This window comes from Anopheles stephensi, chromosome X, assembly GCF_013141755.1.
Source record: "Anopheles stephensi strain Indian chromosome X, UCI_ANSTEP_V1.0, whole genome shotgun sequence".
Taxonomy (NCBI): Eukaryota; Metazoa; Arthropoda; class Insecta; order Diptera; family Culicidae; genus Anopheles; species Anopheles stephensi.
The window spans coordinates 15,163,840-15,179,445 of NC_050201.1; the positions used below are offsets into that span (position 1 = coordinate 15,163,840).

The 15,606-nt window shown below is 45.6% G+C and overlaps 3 protein-coding genes across 4 annotated transcripts; 2 read left to right on the forward strand and 1 right to left on the reverse strand.

Annotated features, from left to right (window-relative positions):
- Window positions 1-1,709: 1,709 nt before the first annotated feature.
- On the forward strand, window positions 1,710-11,904 carry LOC118510638 (eukaryotic translation initiation factor 4 gamma-like). Of its 2 annotated transcripts, none has more exons than XM_036052690.1 (4): window positions 1,710-1,895; window positions 5,602-5,653; window positions 9,798-11,012; window positions 11,311-11,904. In XM_036052690.1, the coding sequence occupies exons 1-4, from the start codon at window positions 1,875-1,877 to the stop codon at window positions 11,340-11,342; spliced, it is 1,320 nt and encodes a 439-aa protein (XP_035908583.1). In that variant the 5' UTR covers window positions 1,710-1,874; the 3' UTR covers window positions 11,343-11,904. The 2 variants fall into 2 exon arrangements, with proteins under 2 accessions (XP_035908583.1, XP_035908595.1); XM_036052702.1 differs by lacking the exon at window positions 11,311-11,904 and adding an exon at window positions 11,124-11,164.
- A 248-nt stretch (window positions 11,905-12,152) lies between these two features.
- Window positions 12,153-13,509, forward strand: LOC118510695 (5-hydroxyisourate hydrolase). Its single transcript, XM_036052876.1, has 2 exons — window positions 12,153-13,300; window positions 13,365-13,509. The coding sequence occupies exons 1-2, from the start codon at window positions 12,854-12,856 to the stop codon at window positions 13,452-13,454; spliced, it is 537 nt and encodes a 178-aa protein (XP_035908769.1). The 5' UTR covers window positions 12,153-12,853; the 3' UTR covers window positions 13,455-13,509.
- LOC118510652 (prostaglandin reductase 1-like) lies at window positions 13,492-15,289 on the reverse strand. Its single transcript, XM_036052780.1, has 3 exons — window positions 15,132-15,289; window positions 14,536-15,072; window positions 13,492-14,461 (listed from the first exon to the last, which is right to left on the reverse strand). Exons 2-3 carry the CDS (start codon window positions 14,639-14,641, stop codon window positions 13,566-13,568), a joined length of 1,002 nt encoding a protein of 333 aa, XP_035908673.1. The 5' UTR covers window positions 14,642-15,072; window positions 15,132-15,289; the 3' UTR covers window positions 13,492-13,565.
- Between the last annotated feature and the right edge of the window lie 317 nt (window positions 15,290-15,606).

The following is a 15,606-nucleotide window of genomic DNA, read 5'->3' on the forward strand; positions in this document are numbered from 1 at the left end:
CATCGCATTAAACGGACTCCGAAGCGTTAATATGGTTTGCCTGATGTGGGGCGAAGGAGAGTTAGGGTGGTGGAGATAAGGGTCTGCGGGAAGGGGAGCTAGAAGTTAAACACTGCCGTCCATTGGTTTGGAGAAACTTGATCATTTGTGTAAACAAGCTGTGGACGTGATCATAGGGTGTGTTGTGAGCTACTGTTTTTTTTTTTTTTTTTTGTTGCTTTAAACTTATGTTTGCGGACTAACGACGAAAGAGGGAGAGAATCCAAAGGATGTGACAATTTTATGGCTTTTTGGACAACCAAACCCTTTGCTCTTGGTGGCGAGGTTACCCGTGATGGAGGAGATCGGTAGAGTCTTCTGCAGGCCAAACTCCAATGGCTGAGTAAGACACGTTTTGATTTGCCCATCTCCCTCCATACGGTTATTTGGAGCAAAAAATTCAAATCTAATTATTTCTGTGGAGCATGCGTTTACATCTTGCCGCAGTAACAACACCTCGGCAGTTATCAATTTCTTGATGCTCGCAGGCCAACGAGAGAGATCTGAAAGATGTGACATTTTTATGGCTTTTTTATGTGCCTTGGACGGCCAAGCCCTTCACCCAGCCCTGACGAGATTATCCGGGGTATAGGTCAACGGTAGGGCAAAGTCCAAAGGTGGACCAAGACACGTTTCGGTTTGTTCACCCTCCTACGTGCCCCAACTTGGACCTCAACAGAAGCCAATATCTTGCATCTCACGGGCGAACGAGGGAGATCCCAAGGATGTGACCATTTTATGGCTATTTGGTGCGCCCGGATAGAGGAGATCGCAATGCTTTTAGGAAGGCCGAAGTTCCTTGGCGCAGATGATCACGATCGCACCAAGAGGCTATTTCATTTGATTCATTTATTACTTGAAAAAAAAAAAAAATCCAAATTCAATTATTCCTCTGGACAACAGATCTCGTATCAATACCTCGCCAGAAATCAATATCTTAAAACTCTGATTTATCTTTTATCTACATTCGGTCGCAAAAACCTTTCAACCAGCTTATCAAAATCTGTAAACTACGATCGATTTGCACCTCGCATCTACGATTTGTTTGAGCTTCAGGAACCAATTTGTCCGGTGTTTGTCCGGTCAAAGCTACACATTCCTGAACAACACACAGTGGTAGACCAAATAAAAAATTAATTGCAAGTCTTTTATTCGCCATTTTCTGCCACACCCCGACCCGCTCGCTTTTGCCCCACGCTCCCACACCTTGCCTCCCCTCCTTAGCGGTGTCTCTCGATAGTTTGCTGTCTCCCTTTGTCTTCGCGTCTATGATGCATCATTTTTCTAGCGAAATACTCCACAATTAAGACCCGCGATTGCTTCATGATTGCCGTTTTTTCCCCCCTATTTCATCTTTGCCTCCTTTGTTCTCCGACAGTCTCCAGCACACACACACACCGCCTGCTCGCAAGCTCCAACACACGCCGTCGTGTCGTTGGATACTGCAAGTGCAACCATACCGAGCCCACCCACACTCACAACCGACGCTCGGGTTTTGAAGCGCCGAACGTTCCCGGCGGCCCACAAGTGAAGGGGACATAACGAACCTCACCGCACACCGAAGCCTTTCACCGAGCGGCGGTGCGCGTAAGTGTGTGTCGATCGCGTTATTTGTACGAACGAGCGTAGTACGAACCGGTTGCGGCACGATACAATCATTTTCCATCCAGTATTCTAACCGCGTAGTCGCAAATCCTGCTAACGCGCTTGCCTAGCCTAGAGTGACGTGTTTGAGGATCGTTCCATCAAAAGTGCGCAGTTCAAGTGAAGTTTAAAGTGTGTGTGTGTGTGTGTGTGTGTGCAGAACGTGACACCATTTAAGTCGCACCTAAACCATGCGTGAACTTATCGATCCGGTAGGTAGCGATTATTAGGTCGTTAGCGTTCCGTTTTAATGTGGTTTTGTTTACAATATTAACCCCCGGGGATTGGAAATATACCAATCAAGTGATTACAAACACCTTCCGACCAACTTTTACGAGCTAAAACACTTGTGCCTTTTTATAGTTCCACGTTCAGGTGGACGACACGACAGCGGCGCCGGTCTTCACCCGGCAGGACCGGGGATCAATTCCCATCAGGCCCGTTCACCCGTAGTGAGGACTGACTATCCAACTACCGTGGTATCATTAATTCTAGTTATCCAAAAATGGCAGGTATGACCTAAGAGGTCGTTAGGCCAAGAAAGAAGATTAGCATCCCATTTCTTGGAACGAAACTAGTTCAAAACTGCAGGCCAGGTATCCCACAAACCTATGAGCGAATTAGCGCGTCAAATGTTGTCAGATTTGGAAAGGACTCAATTGTCAAATAATTTGGGCGTTCTTCTTTGATACTGACGTGTGGATGGGGTTTGAAAACTTTCTGGTTTATTTGAATTTGATCAAAGCCAGCCGATAATATGGTACGAACATTTCAACTCAAGATTCTTCCTCTAAGAACTCTACCGATATTTTGTCGCGAGTCAGATAAAATCATCAGTGCGCGGGCGTTACTAGATAAGGCTCTTTGGACGCTTAGCTGGCTTGGTAGTAACCAAGTTTGGAGCAATTAGGCCTTGACGATCTGTTGATCTCACGCCTTGGATACGGTTTGGTCAGTGGCGGAACAACCTAGGAGCGGAAGTAGCGGCCGCTCGGGGCTTCGTCGGTCAGGGGGGCCTCAACAGCCATTCCGCTCGGGGCCTCCAAATATCTTGACCCACCACTGCCTGAATGTACGGATCACTAGACGCTTTACAGTTCCTGGTTAAACGGAGGCAATCAAGCTACCCATTTTCTTTCGCAGTATCTGTAGCTTTTTTACACTCACAGATCACAGATTATGGTAATCAGAAGAAGCGGTCTCCTATTACACGATTTATTTTTCCTCCCAAACAAACCAGATTTAGCTAGCTCCCAATCCACAAAATCTAATTCTGAGCTTAGTCTTAGTTATCGTTTAAAAATCTTTAGCATAATGCGTTGTAGAAACTATGGGAATGTTTGATGCCAATATTTTTTGCAGGCTCTTACTATTTTTAGAATTGGGTCGTTTAACATGAAGATTGTTATGTACAATCCAGTAAATTAAGATATTTCCTACAGGCAGTACGTCACCTAAGGTGCTGGAGTCCCATTAGCTCATACAGCAACCGGTGGTGACCGTAAACTGACACGCAAGACGCCCTAAACAGGGAGAGCTGCGTAGCGCGGTAGCGCGGCGCCGAGACGTGTCTTATGGGACAAATACGTCTATACCGTCATTCTAAACGCAATACCCTAGTTGGTAATCTTAGAGGTACGATGCAGGGATGAGGTTTTTGTCAGTAAAAATCCGACAGTATCCAGGGCGTGGTCGCGTTTTTCTCAACGCAATACTGGATCGCTATGAAAGGTTTCCACCAAGGTTAAAAGAAAAGATATTTCTCGCTTGCAATTTTATTGTTCAACATGCAAAGCTACCGATGAGTCATCCTTTATGGATTGATGTTGCGTATACAGTTTTTAATAAAATTTTACATTTCAAACTGATGACTCACCGACCAGAGTTTGCGTCACCGTCGTGGAAAATTGCTGGAATATTGCATTCCACCCGCGAATGACACAAGCACGCGAACGGGTAACTGCGCCTCATCTGGAGAAGCTATAGTGGTTTGTTACCCCTAAATCAAGTTTTATTACGCAGTAAATCTCCGAAGCCCTTTTGTTTCGGTCATCGGAACACGTTCAGTCAAGCGCTAGAAAGTACCGCGCATAATGAAGTTGATGTGATGAAGTGCCTCGTTTGACATTAAGATGGAGAACTGTTTGCATTCACAAAATTTGACTCCGAGATTGAAATGGAAATTACTGCACCCCAAATACCCGCTTCGGTAAAGCTCCGCCCGTGTCGACCATTTTATAGCCAAGTGCGGTTGACTCAGATGTAGGGAACTACCGAGCGGAATGCTTGTAATTGGCCGCAACTCACCCAGTTAGGGGACCAATCTCGATGCGTACCGCGCATGCATAGACGCTAGACAAGGCCCGTGTGCTTGGGCAAACATGCGGCCGGGCGTTCACTGCCCGGCAGCAAGAACGAGACCGTCACAGCGCAATGTATTTTTTGTTTGTTTTTTGCTGTGCTAGTTAATGTGGCCCCGGTTACAGCGCTGCGCAATATAACTCGGTAAACGTCAAATTAGCGGCATGCTTCCAACATTGGACCCAGTTTTTCGGGTTGATCCGAACTCTGTTCAGCAATGAACAGGTAGAAGTACGAATACTGCACAGACTGTAAATGATACTTGATTCTAAAATAATTAGGACAGGCTAGCTAGGTTAGGTAGAGAAAGTATTTGCAACAAGAAAAAATAGCGTATGAAATGATTCTTTTTTTTTTGCGACCGCTTGGCAGGTCTTCAACTAACATCATCTGTACTATCCAGTCACTCCCTTTCTCTAGCTTTAAGATTTTTTTCATACTTAATAAGGACGGCCCAGACATGTAGTATGAAGAAGATGATTCCACCCAAACCTTCGCATAGGCTCGAGATGGCCTAACCTAACCTGGTTCCAGTGACAATCTTTATTGTGAGCTAGCACCATGTTCCGGGTGTACACGAAAGCTTCGTTGCCAAAAATTGCGTAATCCATGTGCGAAGTCCTAACCGTACGGCATCGATTAAGCCTAGCACGTTCAGTACCGCGTCACCCAAATATGGGTGACAGGTATGTTTCCCAGGGACCCGCGTCATCCAAATATGGGTGACGGGTATACAAGTATAGGTAACAGAAACACGCGCATGAGTGTCGCTCCTGTGCAAGTTAAATACAAATTAAATGTTTGAGTGCGAAAATTTAAATACACAACAATGGCTGTTCTAACTGGATAAAAAAAATGCAGTAAACTGTTTTTTCAATTAGGTTTTTTTTATTTATTGAAACTTCTGTTCACATCAAACCAAAGTGAATTTTGTAAAAAAACAATTCTTACACATCTGCGGAGACTTTAGGCAATTTACACAAAAAGTATTTGTTTTTTTTTATATTTTTCCTAACATGATCACGTTCCGCATCCTGGCATTGTTCCTGTAGCACGAAACACACATTCTTCGCACAGGTTTTCCGTGCTGATTTTTTCACATTTCTAAAATGTGCTTTTTTTTACTAAACTTTTTGTTATTGTTGGCGTCTTTTGCAGATTTTTTAGTTTCTAACCACTCTTTCACTCTTTTTCTGTTAGAACGAACGAAACACCGACTATGTTGTCTCTTTCTCTCCAACAAAGCCATTGAGATCTCAAGCGCGTTCTGAGCGATTGCATTGTTCGGTGTTGCGCTCTGTGATTTTTGGGCCAGCAGGAAACTATACCGATTTGCGCTTGGCGCCGAACGTGCTAGATATCATTCGAACATTCCATCTCCCGAGATGCCCTCGAACCGACACTTGTACGAAATTGTCTTAAGAAGTGCAATAGATTTTTGGGCTTCAACAGCACTTAAGCTGTCTTAGAATATAGAAATGACGAAATGCAATCAAAATGATTCGTACGTTTTATACTTTGCTAATAGTTATTATATTTCTTTTGCATCGTTCACAGGCGTCTCTTCCACCAATCCCAGCAACTGTATTCGGAACAGATAACATGTCATGTAAGTATAATGAGATCAAAAGCAAGAATCAAGTTAGAGCATGTATGTAGAGTTTGTAAACAAATCGCACTGATTTTCAACCCGTTTAAAAAATATGGCATGACGAAGGAGGAAATTCAAGCCGACACGAAAAAGAAATATCCATCCGAAGTTGAAATATCCCTTTATAGCAATGAAAAGTGATGTCGACATTAAAATATTAGCCTGTAAAACCCTGCATTATGGTAAAATAACCTTTTTATAGGAATTGCTTTAGCATGCTATAAATGGAAAGGATTTGGATTTTATACCACCTTTCCACTCCACTGCGATTTATGTCGACCAAGTGTTTTAGGTTAACGCCGTGATGTATGCAACGTGACTTAAGCCTGAACTATAAAGCACTCAACGTTCAGCGGCACAGAGCTTCGGCACTTAAAAGCTTACTGTTTGGGCTAGTACGAGAGCTTTATGCTTCCAGGTATTTGGTAAGACCTCCGTTCGATCGGTGTCTATCTCTGTGGAAAGCCTCATAAGACGTACCGAGCTCTCCGGGGCCATTTGCATGACATATCTAGCCCACCGGAGTCTGGCAAGAAGACATAAGCCCTCCCAGTTTTCAGTCGAAATATTTCTAAGACGACTGTAGATCACAATCACGAACTAATATCCGAAGCTCCAGGAAGCTGGATTACCGAACCGTGAGGTATTATCACAAAGAGAAGAAAAAGAAGAACAACTTTAAAAGTCTAATTGCGCTGCAGAATGATAGGCACAGAGCTTGTCATTGTAGCGACTCTTCCATTGTTCTTCTACACATAAGGGTCCTCTTGGCCAGCCTTCTGAGCATCTTCTTCTCGAACGCGGCAAACAGAATTTTAATCAGTTTTGGACAGAGTGTATGTCTTAAAGTTCTATATAGGCGTTGTCCGTTGTGATAGGTATTTTGAGTAGAGAAGTTACCTCATGCTCAGGCTCATCAGTGCTGCAATCGATGCTGACTTTTGACCTCAAGTAAGAGAAGCTTTAGACAACTTCAAACATTGTATGCATGTTTTTATTTACGAAGCTTTTTTCATTCGCCTCTCTTAAAACTTTAATGATATATACGGCCAGGCCGTACGTAAGGCTGACTACTTTACTACGGGTAAAATTAAGTCACAGAATGCCAGAAATGGCAGGCCGAGACCTCTCGAGGTTTTAGTGCCAAGGAAGAAAAAGACACTATATTAGGTTGGACAATCAATAGTGCGTACTACTACGGGATAGGAAGTGGGAAGGAAGCAGAGGGTGATTCCCAACTCTTTGGCGAAACCGAACAGGATCCGCCCGTATTCGTAGTCCTTCTGACCCAGGATGGTCGCGTATTGGCACCGCGGGGGATCTCGTGAGGGGGAATCGACCTCTCAATAAGGTGGCCTTCGGAGGCACCTCGTTTGGCCAAGGAGTCTGCCCTTTCATTACCGGAATTACCGCAATGAGCAGGCAGCCATATAAGCGATATTCTGAATGCTTTGTCGAATAGAGAGCTAAGAATATCGAATATGTTTTCGATAAAGTAATCCGAGCTCTTTAATGCCTGTACGGATTTAAGTGCTTCGACAGCGCTTTGGCTGTCATTGAATATAAAATACTGATCCGGAGGATTTACGCTTATAATTAGAAGTGCATCAAAGATAGCAGCCAGCTCGGCAACATAGATAGAGCATGGCTGTCTAAGCTTGTAGAGGGCCTCAGTTCATGTGTTAAATACACCAAAGCCCGTGCCCGCCTCCGAAGACGAACCGTCTGTGAACAGCTGCTGTGGGGTAGGACGGCCATATTTATCCACAAAAATGCTGGGAATTGTCCTCCTGCGAAGATCATCTGGGAGACGTTCTTCGTGTTCTCTCGCAACGAGGTGTCGACTACCAAAAGCGAATTGTTGCGAACTCTGGTAAAGGGGCGCGATTATTGTTTTAGTAGTACTAGGGTTCGCCTGTAATGAAACAAAATCATGTTAAACCATCATGATTGATCATGATGACGTCTACCTGCATTAGCAAGTTGGTCTGCTGTCTCGTTACCGACACCGAAACCGAATCAATCGCCTGCAAGTAAGGGTTCCGTATACTGCCTTTCTCCAAAACCCTCAGAACGCTAGCGCTATCTGTGAAAATAACGTTAGGTCTGTCGGTGACTGTGGCTTCCTCTGATGCTATGGCGACGGCTATAGCTTCCGCTGAAAATAGAGATGTATTTACAGGGAGCTTTATGGTGGTGCTGGTATTTACGGAGAATATTCCACAACCTGCAGAGCTGTCGTCGACAGAACCATCTCTGTATAAATCTTGTGAAAGATCTCACACTCTTTAGCTATGAGCTTTCGGAAGTGTTGCATTGCTCTTTGTTTGTTACCTCCCGCTCCAAGCAGTCTGTGTAAAGTCCAGCTGACATGCGGACTGTTACTAAACCAAGACCTGTCGGAGTTTTTGATGAACTGGGCGATTTTTGGTATGGTGTGACCTGTCAGCTGTTTAAACAGATCGTTGGATCTTTCAAGCAAAGACTCTGCTTTCAGACCTTTTTCAAGAAACCTGCCAGCTGCATTGATCATTTTCAATGATCATAACTATAACACATGCCAAAGATATCTGAGCACTCTCACACAAAACAGCATTATTTGGGCTGGTTATAAAAGCACCTGTTACTTTTCTTAAAGCGGATTGGTGAAAAGGAATCAGTTTGCAGCCAAAGTTATTGTGGCCAAATTGTGACAAATTCAGCACCGTATCGTAGCTTATGTATGTGCCAACTGTTGAAGATATTGATAGGAGCCCTGCTAGACGATCGCATTCTTCCGCAACCTAATAGCTGCGAAAGGTGTAAACTTCCTTTGATACTTTTTTATGTGCAGGTAGTGCTGACGAAAGTTTAAACGAGAGTCTATTACGATTGCAAGAATTTTGGCTGATCTTACATTGGGTTTGATAAAGGTTTGAAAGTTAGGAGGTATATATGAAATTAAGGATTCCAATCTAATAAGAAAGAGGATAGGTAATAGGATTGCTCCTTGTGGGACCCCGTTTTCTGGAATTTATTTTATTTGTTGGGATGTGCTAGCACCTATTTGAACTTGAAATGTACGATCAGTGAGTAAATTTAGAATGAATTTGATCAGACGTCCTCCTATAACAACTTCAAACCTTGAGTTCACTTAACTGTACATAACCTCTGCTGAAATCAGTATTTGCTAGCTGGACTACTGGTAATGCCACCATTATTTTAGATTTGGGCTTTGTTAATGTCCAACAACTAAGGTTTTGTAACGCCTGGCTCAGGATTTGAGGAGAGAGAGAGATGTTCGTCTGCGTATACCAAGATCTGGATCAACTTGAAGATGAGCTCCAAAGTTTCTATCTCCGCGTCTCGCTTGGCTCTCGCTAACGCCAGAAGACAGGCAAGCAAATCCATCTGGCACAGATCCTGAGTTTTAGCAGGAAAAAGTCCGAAGAGATATCCATCCACCTTCACCTGACATGTGATGTTGGTTAACGTCTTTCTTACAAATCTGGTTCTTGGCAGAGATTCCGATAGAGCTCATTGCGCCGGTTGGTTTTATCCTGAGCCATGCTGCCATATGCGGCTGTAGAATAAATGAAGAGACGTAAAGAATGAAACTCGTGCCCATGATAATAATAAAAAAAATCTTTTAAGCCTAGCACCTTCGTATTGCGCCGAGGCGACAGCGGCGTCGGTCTTCACACGGCAGGACTGGGGTTCAAATTCAATCTAGATCGCCTCCCCATACTTTGGGCTGACTACTTTGTTACGGGTAAAATCAAGCTACCGAATGCCAGAAATGGCAGACCGAGAGACCTTTAGAGGCTGTAATGACAAGGAAGAAGAATAAAAAAATATTTCTTTTAAACCTAGCAACTCCGTACTAAAAAAAGGTATGGGGACAATGTCTAAAGCACAGAAAATTAGTAAAAAAAAAATATTTTTCACATTACATCACTCTTACACTTCGGCAAACTTCGCGTGACCTATATTTTGAAAATGTCCGCTTGCTACCCCATAGTGAAGCCGGTTGAAAGATTTCAGCAACGTTTCACAAACACCCAGCTTTCCTGGAGAGCTTTTCAGACAGTGCTCAGCTAATGCTATCTTTCTCGTTCAACAGTGCAGATGAGTGTCGTCCTGGTGTCGATGGGCATGATTATGTACGGCGCTGCGTTAGCACTTGAATTGCTAGGCTACGCCTCAGCACCCTACCTGCAGATGCAGCTGTTTACGACCGGATTCGGACTGCTGCTTACCACCCTGGGCATCATCGCGAACCAGCTGGCCCAAGAGCTGGTGCTAGCGGTTCGCGTCCTTGCGCTCATAATGCTCATGTCCGAATGTTTCCTCGGTCTCATGCTGCTGATGGCGAAGTTTAAGCGACTCCAACGGCTGATGGCCCGTTTTCGACAGTCGCACCAGATCCACGCCGAGGAAGGTGCTCCGATGCTGTCCTACCCGGGGTACGGCCGTGTCTCCGTAAGTAACCATGACGCGATGGAAACTACACTCGGCGAAAGCTACGCCTACCGCATCGTTCAACCGGGCGCTGTCTCGGCGAACGAAATTATGATACCACCGAATGTCTCGATTCACTCACCGCCTCCTTCACTCGCATCCTCGAAGAAGGACCTTTCGCAGGGCGAACGTGCATCGTTTCAGATGGTGCAGGTGTTGGACGAAAGCACCGACAAGATACCGGTCGGACAACCGTTCTGCTTCAAAACGCCGAACCCAACGCCTGCCATGTTGGCTGACCTGCTGACCTCACCGGTCAGCAATCAGTCCGATGGCGAAACATTCGAATCAACCGCTGACAAGAAGGAGTCACCGGTCTTCACACCATCCGGTAGTGAACCTGCCACCACCAACCCAGATCCGTCCACTGCCACGGCCGACCAGCAGACGGCTGCAAAGCGTCAAGCGGCTCGCAAAACTTTCCGACTCAGCCCGTCCGTGATGCGTAAATCAGACGAGGAGCGCAAAGAACCCAACCAGTCGTCACCAACCGTACCGTTCATACCGTCCAGCAAAGATAAAAAAGCGATCCGTCCATCGACGCTTAATCTGCCCAAAACGGCAATGCGCATAGCATCGTTCGGGATACTGCGGAACAATATGCTTCCACCCGATGTCACTCATCAACCGAAAAAGGAGGAAGATGGCGTTAAAACACCTGACACACCGCTTTCCGAAAAGAAGCCATTCCCCGTCGAGCGCCAACCGACACCTGTGGCCGACCCAGTGCAAGAGCCAACCTGGAGCAACCCGGAACCGATGCCAAGTACCAGCCGTCAGGATCCGTCCGTATCCTTGGCCAAGGAATCCAACTATGGTAAGATACTCGCAGACTCGTCTAGCGTTAACATCGGCTGAATGCATACCATCACCTAACGTTAGTTTCTTACGCTTTTCATTGCATGGTTATGAATGATACGCTGTAAAGTTATGATGAGCAGAATTTTTTCCTAAACTTCTATCAAAAATGCAAAAATCAAAAAACCGAAAAAAACAGAAAAAACACGCAAGCAAGAAAGGAAGAAACAGGAACAAAAAAAAAATAACACACAATGTTGACATTAAACTAACAGTATTCTACTTCTTCCTATTCAAACATTTATATATTTATCAAGGGTACACATTCGATGAGGTCATCTATGTTTAAACTGCACGAAACTGTGGCTTACAACACTTATAATCATTTAAACAGTTAAGCACTCATTGTAAGACCAAAACACGAAGAAGCAAGCTAGGAATTAATCCCAAGCAGACAACACAGCAAGTGTTGCCATTTTTCCATGTATTATTTATTATTGAAAGTATATATTTTGTAACGATAACTGCTGTACTGTAAACTGTGCTGAGCTCTGAGCCTGGTTTTGGAAGTGTCCGTGATGGGTTGGTTGAGATCAACCGGCAAGGAGGGGTCATCACCATATTACCATCAAACAATCAAGCTAGCCCAAATTTTGGCAGGAAATAGGAATCTTTCCATACTGTAGCGGAGATTTCTGTTGTCGTCTCAGTCTATCAAACTAATATCTCTCAAGTGACACGTTCCACAAAATTCTACTTCATCTGACTTAGTAGATTCTCAAGTTGCAGGAGGGACCTTAAACAATTGTCCTTCGATGTCCAGATTCTGATTTTTTTTTTCTGCAGCAAAGATATCCTAGACTCCACCTACAATGTTGACGACAACTGCATTTTCGACGAAGATACGATATTTATCGAAAAGCCAAAGGATTTAGAAGTTGTAGAGTTTGTTCCCGAACTCATCTCCCCCACGATTTTGTAACATTGTTTTCTTCCCAGTCTATCAAACTAACATCTTTCCACTTTACATCGTTCTTCCTTGATGACTTAAGATATCTTCTTAGATTCGAGTTTTTTTTTAGGACAACGATGTCCTAAGTTAGTAAAATCCAGTATGTCTCATAACCTCAACACTGCTTGCTGTTTCAAAACCGTCAATAACCCAATCCCCAACTAGATTCTACCTTGAAGTCAATTTAAATCTCGACCATTCCGTATATCCTCAAGATTAAATATCTCTCAAAAAGCCTTGCGCTTAGTAGGTGAGCAAAAATAGTCTATATTGTTTTCCCCAAAAAATACTACTCATTGACCCCTCATTTCGCAACATGATGTGACACCCGGAGGCTTCCAAAACCGTTGCGACCAGGCATCCAGATAAGATAGATACATCTAGAAGACGTGTACAACGTTAGGCGCATGATGCATCCCAAATCAGTAACAGTGTAACAGCATATCATAGTAAGAAGAAATTTGACCAGGAAATGAGCAACGAGCAAACGCCGAGCACACCACCACAACCTGGAAGAAGCGCAATCAAACACTCGCACACGCACACACACTCAAACTATCAATAGCGAGGGCATCATCATCGAAGGCGAGGGCATCGGTCGAACATCAACGCCGCGTTATCTTCCTACATGTTCTGGAACTTCCAAAACAAGTCGTACGATAAGTTAGAGCGTATATGTTTTGTCCCGCTTTATCGATGCGTCCAGTGTTTGTCCGAGGCGTTGCGTGATTGTATAAATACACTAGAGAGGCAAGGAATAGTGCGATAATAAACTAACCCTCGTGCGGTTTTTGACAAACAAACCGAACGCAGAGCGCAAAACAGAATCTAACAACCATCAAGGCAAGATGCAGTCCGGTTGCGCACGGTACCAGAGCCGTCATCTGGCGCCGCTCAGGGCGCTGGCAGCACTGTCAACAGTTCTGACGCTTCTGCTTATCGCTGATTCCGTGCCATCCAGCGCAGCAGCAGCAGCAGCAGCAGCATCCATCAGTAGCAGCAATCCACACACGGACAACAGTACCATCACGGACACGATGCAGAACCTGTCGACGCACATTCTGGATACGACGCGCGGTAAGCCGGCGGCCGAAGTACCCGTTACGCTGTACCAGCGTACATCCAGCCAGGCCTGGACGAAGATCAGTACGGGCATTACGGACGGTGACGGCCGGTTTCGCAGCTTCTTCGCCGACGGTCAACCGGGACTGGAGAAGGGCGTGTACAAGCTATACTTCGACGTTGGACTTTACTTCCGTGGACGAAGTGTAGAAAGTCTTTATCCGTTTGTGGAGGTAAGTTCACTACATAGCCGCTCAAGTGTCCCGTTTTGGCTTCAATTTCTTTCTCCCGTTGCAGATCGTATTCACCGTGGCCGATCCGACCCAGCACTATCACATACCGCTGCTCCTCAATCCGTTCGGTTATTCCACGTACCGTGGTTCGTAGTCGAGTCGTTTAGAGCGTGAATAAAAGAGAGCTGCGATTGCGTTTAACACCGAAACACTGATCTCCAGACTTTATTCGCGAGTTGATTGTTGATGACCTTCTACGCTGCACTTATACCTTCACCACCGCCTTGCCCGTGTTACCACCGGTGAGCATACTGACGAACGCGGTCGGCATATTCTCGAACCCGTCCGTAACCGTTTCCTGGTACGTCAGTTTGCCCTCCTCGATCCAGCGAAGATTCGCCAGGATGCCCTCCATCCAGCGCTTGTTCCAGCGCGTCACGATAAAGCCCTCTTGGCACAGTTGCTTAAACACGAACTCGCGCTGCGGATCGGATACCTTCACCCGGGCATCATTGTAGTTGGAGATCGTCCCACACACCGAGATCCTTCCGTACAGGTTCATCTGGCCCAGCACCGCTTCCGAGATGTACCCGCCAACATTGTCGAAGTAGCAGTCGACACCCTTCGGTGCGGCCTCCTTCAGTGCCGCGCCGATTCCTTCCTGCCCGACCGTCCGATAGTTGATCGTTGCGTCGAACCCAAGCTGTCGCAACCACTCACATTTATCGTCCGTACCGGCGATTCCAACCACCCGGCAGCCCTTAATCTTCGCTATCTGACCGACCACACTGCCGACAGCACCGGCCGCACCACTCACCACCACCGTTTCGCCCTCCTTCGGGCGACAGATTTCCAAAAACCCGAAGTACGCCGTATTGCCCGGCATCCCGAGCACACCGACACCGAGCGACCGTGGATGCTTGCCGAACGACGGCAACACGTACGGTTTACTATCGTCCGGCCCTTTGTCCGGATTGACGAGTGTGTGCGTCCGCCAGCCGAAGTTACCGAAGACGTACGCACCGACCGGATAGGCAGCGTTACGGCTTGCCGTTACCTTTGCCACCTGGCCGCCAATCATCAGCGAACCTGCCGGATAGCTGGCCATGTACGGCCGCATATACGGATCGACGCTCAGGAACTCGGCTTCGGCAATGAATTCTGGAAAGCGTAGACCAGAATGCAGGGTAGCGTTAGCATATGTACGGTAACACCCCCAGTTCACCAGTCTTTACCATTATCGCCCGGTTCCGGTAACGTTTCCTCCTCGAGCCGAAAGTTCTCATCCTTGGGCAGTCCTTCGAACGGCTTCACGTAAATCCATTTGCGTGCGACCACCATTGTGTTGCTTAGCTTGCCAACCGAGCCGATGAACTAGTTACGGGTACCGAATCACGACTACTACCGCATCCACCCGGTCAGACACACAGCTTAATATAAATCGATCGTCGACAGCAGCACCGTCGATGAATCAAGCCCCGTACGATAGATAACAGCCCAAAAGCGCGTATCACCCTCGGTCCAGTCTCCAGTTTATAGTGCGTGTGTCAGCGCGTTGAACCGGCGATGTAATGTAACCCACTGGAACCTTATCGTCAACCCTCGTGCTGCTTCTATCACAATCAATCATCGTTAATGGAAAGATAAGCTTTTAATCTACCGAGGTAGATCGAGATTTGAATATGACTTTCCGTTTCCGGAATCGACGGCGATCGTAATTGTGGAGTTGTGGTCTTCGCTTTCGAACGGAGATTTTATTTTCATTAAAAATTCTAAAAAAGGAAAAATATTACGATTAATTACTGAAGTTTTCGATCGTACGGTTTCTTACCTTTAGTTTTCGGGTTTCGCTATAATTGAAGCTAGTTGGAAGGAACGTTAGGAGACTCTGTCAGAAGGAATAGGCTTTCTTTCCGTGAGATTTAGCAAATAATTCGCGTGTTCTTCCAGTACTGCACACAACCGTAGCAAACAGCTCGTACATAAACAATGGTATCTATTGCCATACTCAACTGTTCGAAAAAAACTCTCTAACGCTACTCTCACCTGTTAGACAGCGCTGAGAGCTTAGAAAGCTGACGATAGCTTCCGTAAGCGGCGAGCAAAGTCTATATACACACACAAAGAATATACAAAACAAAAAAACCGTTGCATTGACATCTTGGAGTCTTTTTTGACAGATAGGATTCACTGACTATTTGGGCGCAGAAGGCTTTAGAATCCCCGTAATGAGGACTAATTATCCAATGGCGTGGTACCAAAAAGTAAAGTAATTACATGGCCGGCATTATCACGCTGGTCATTAA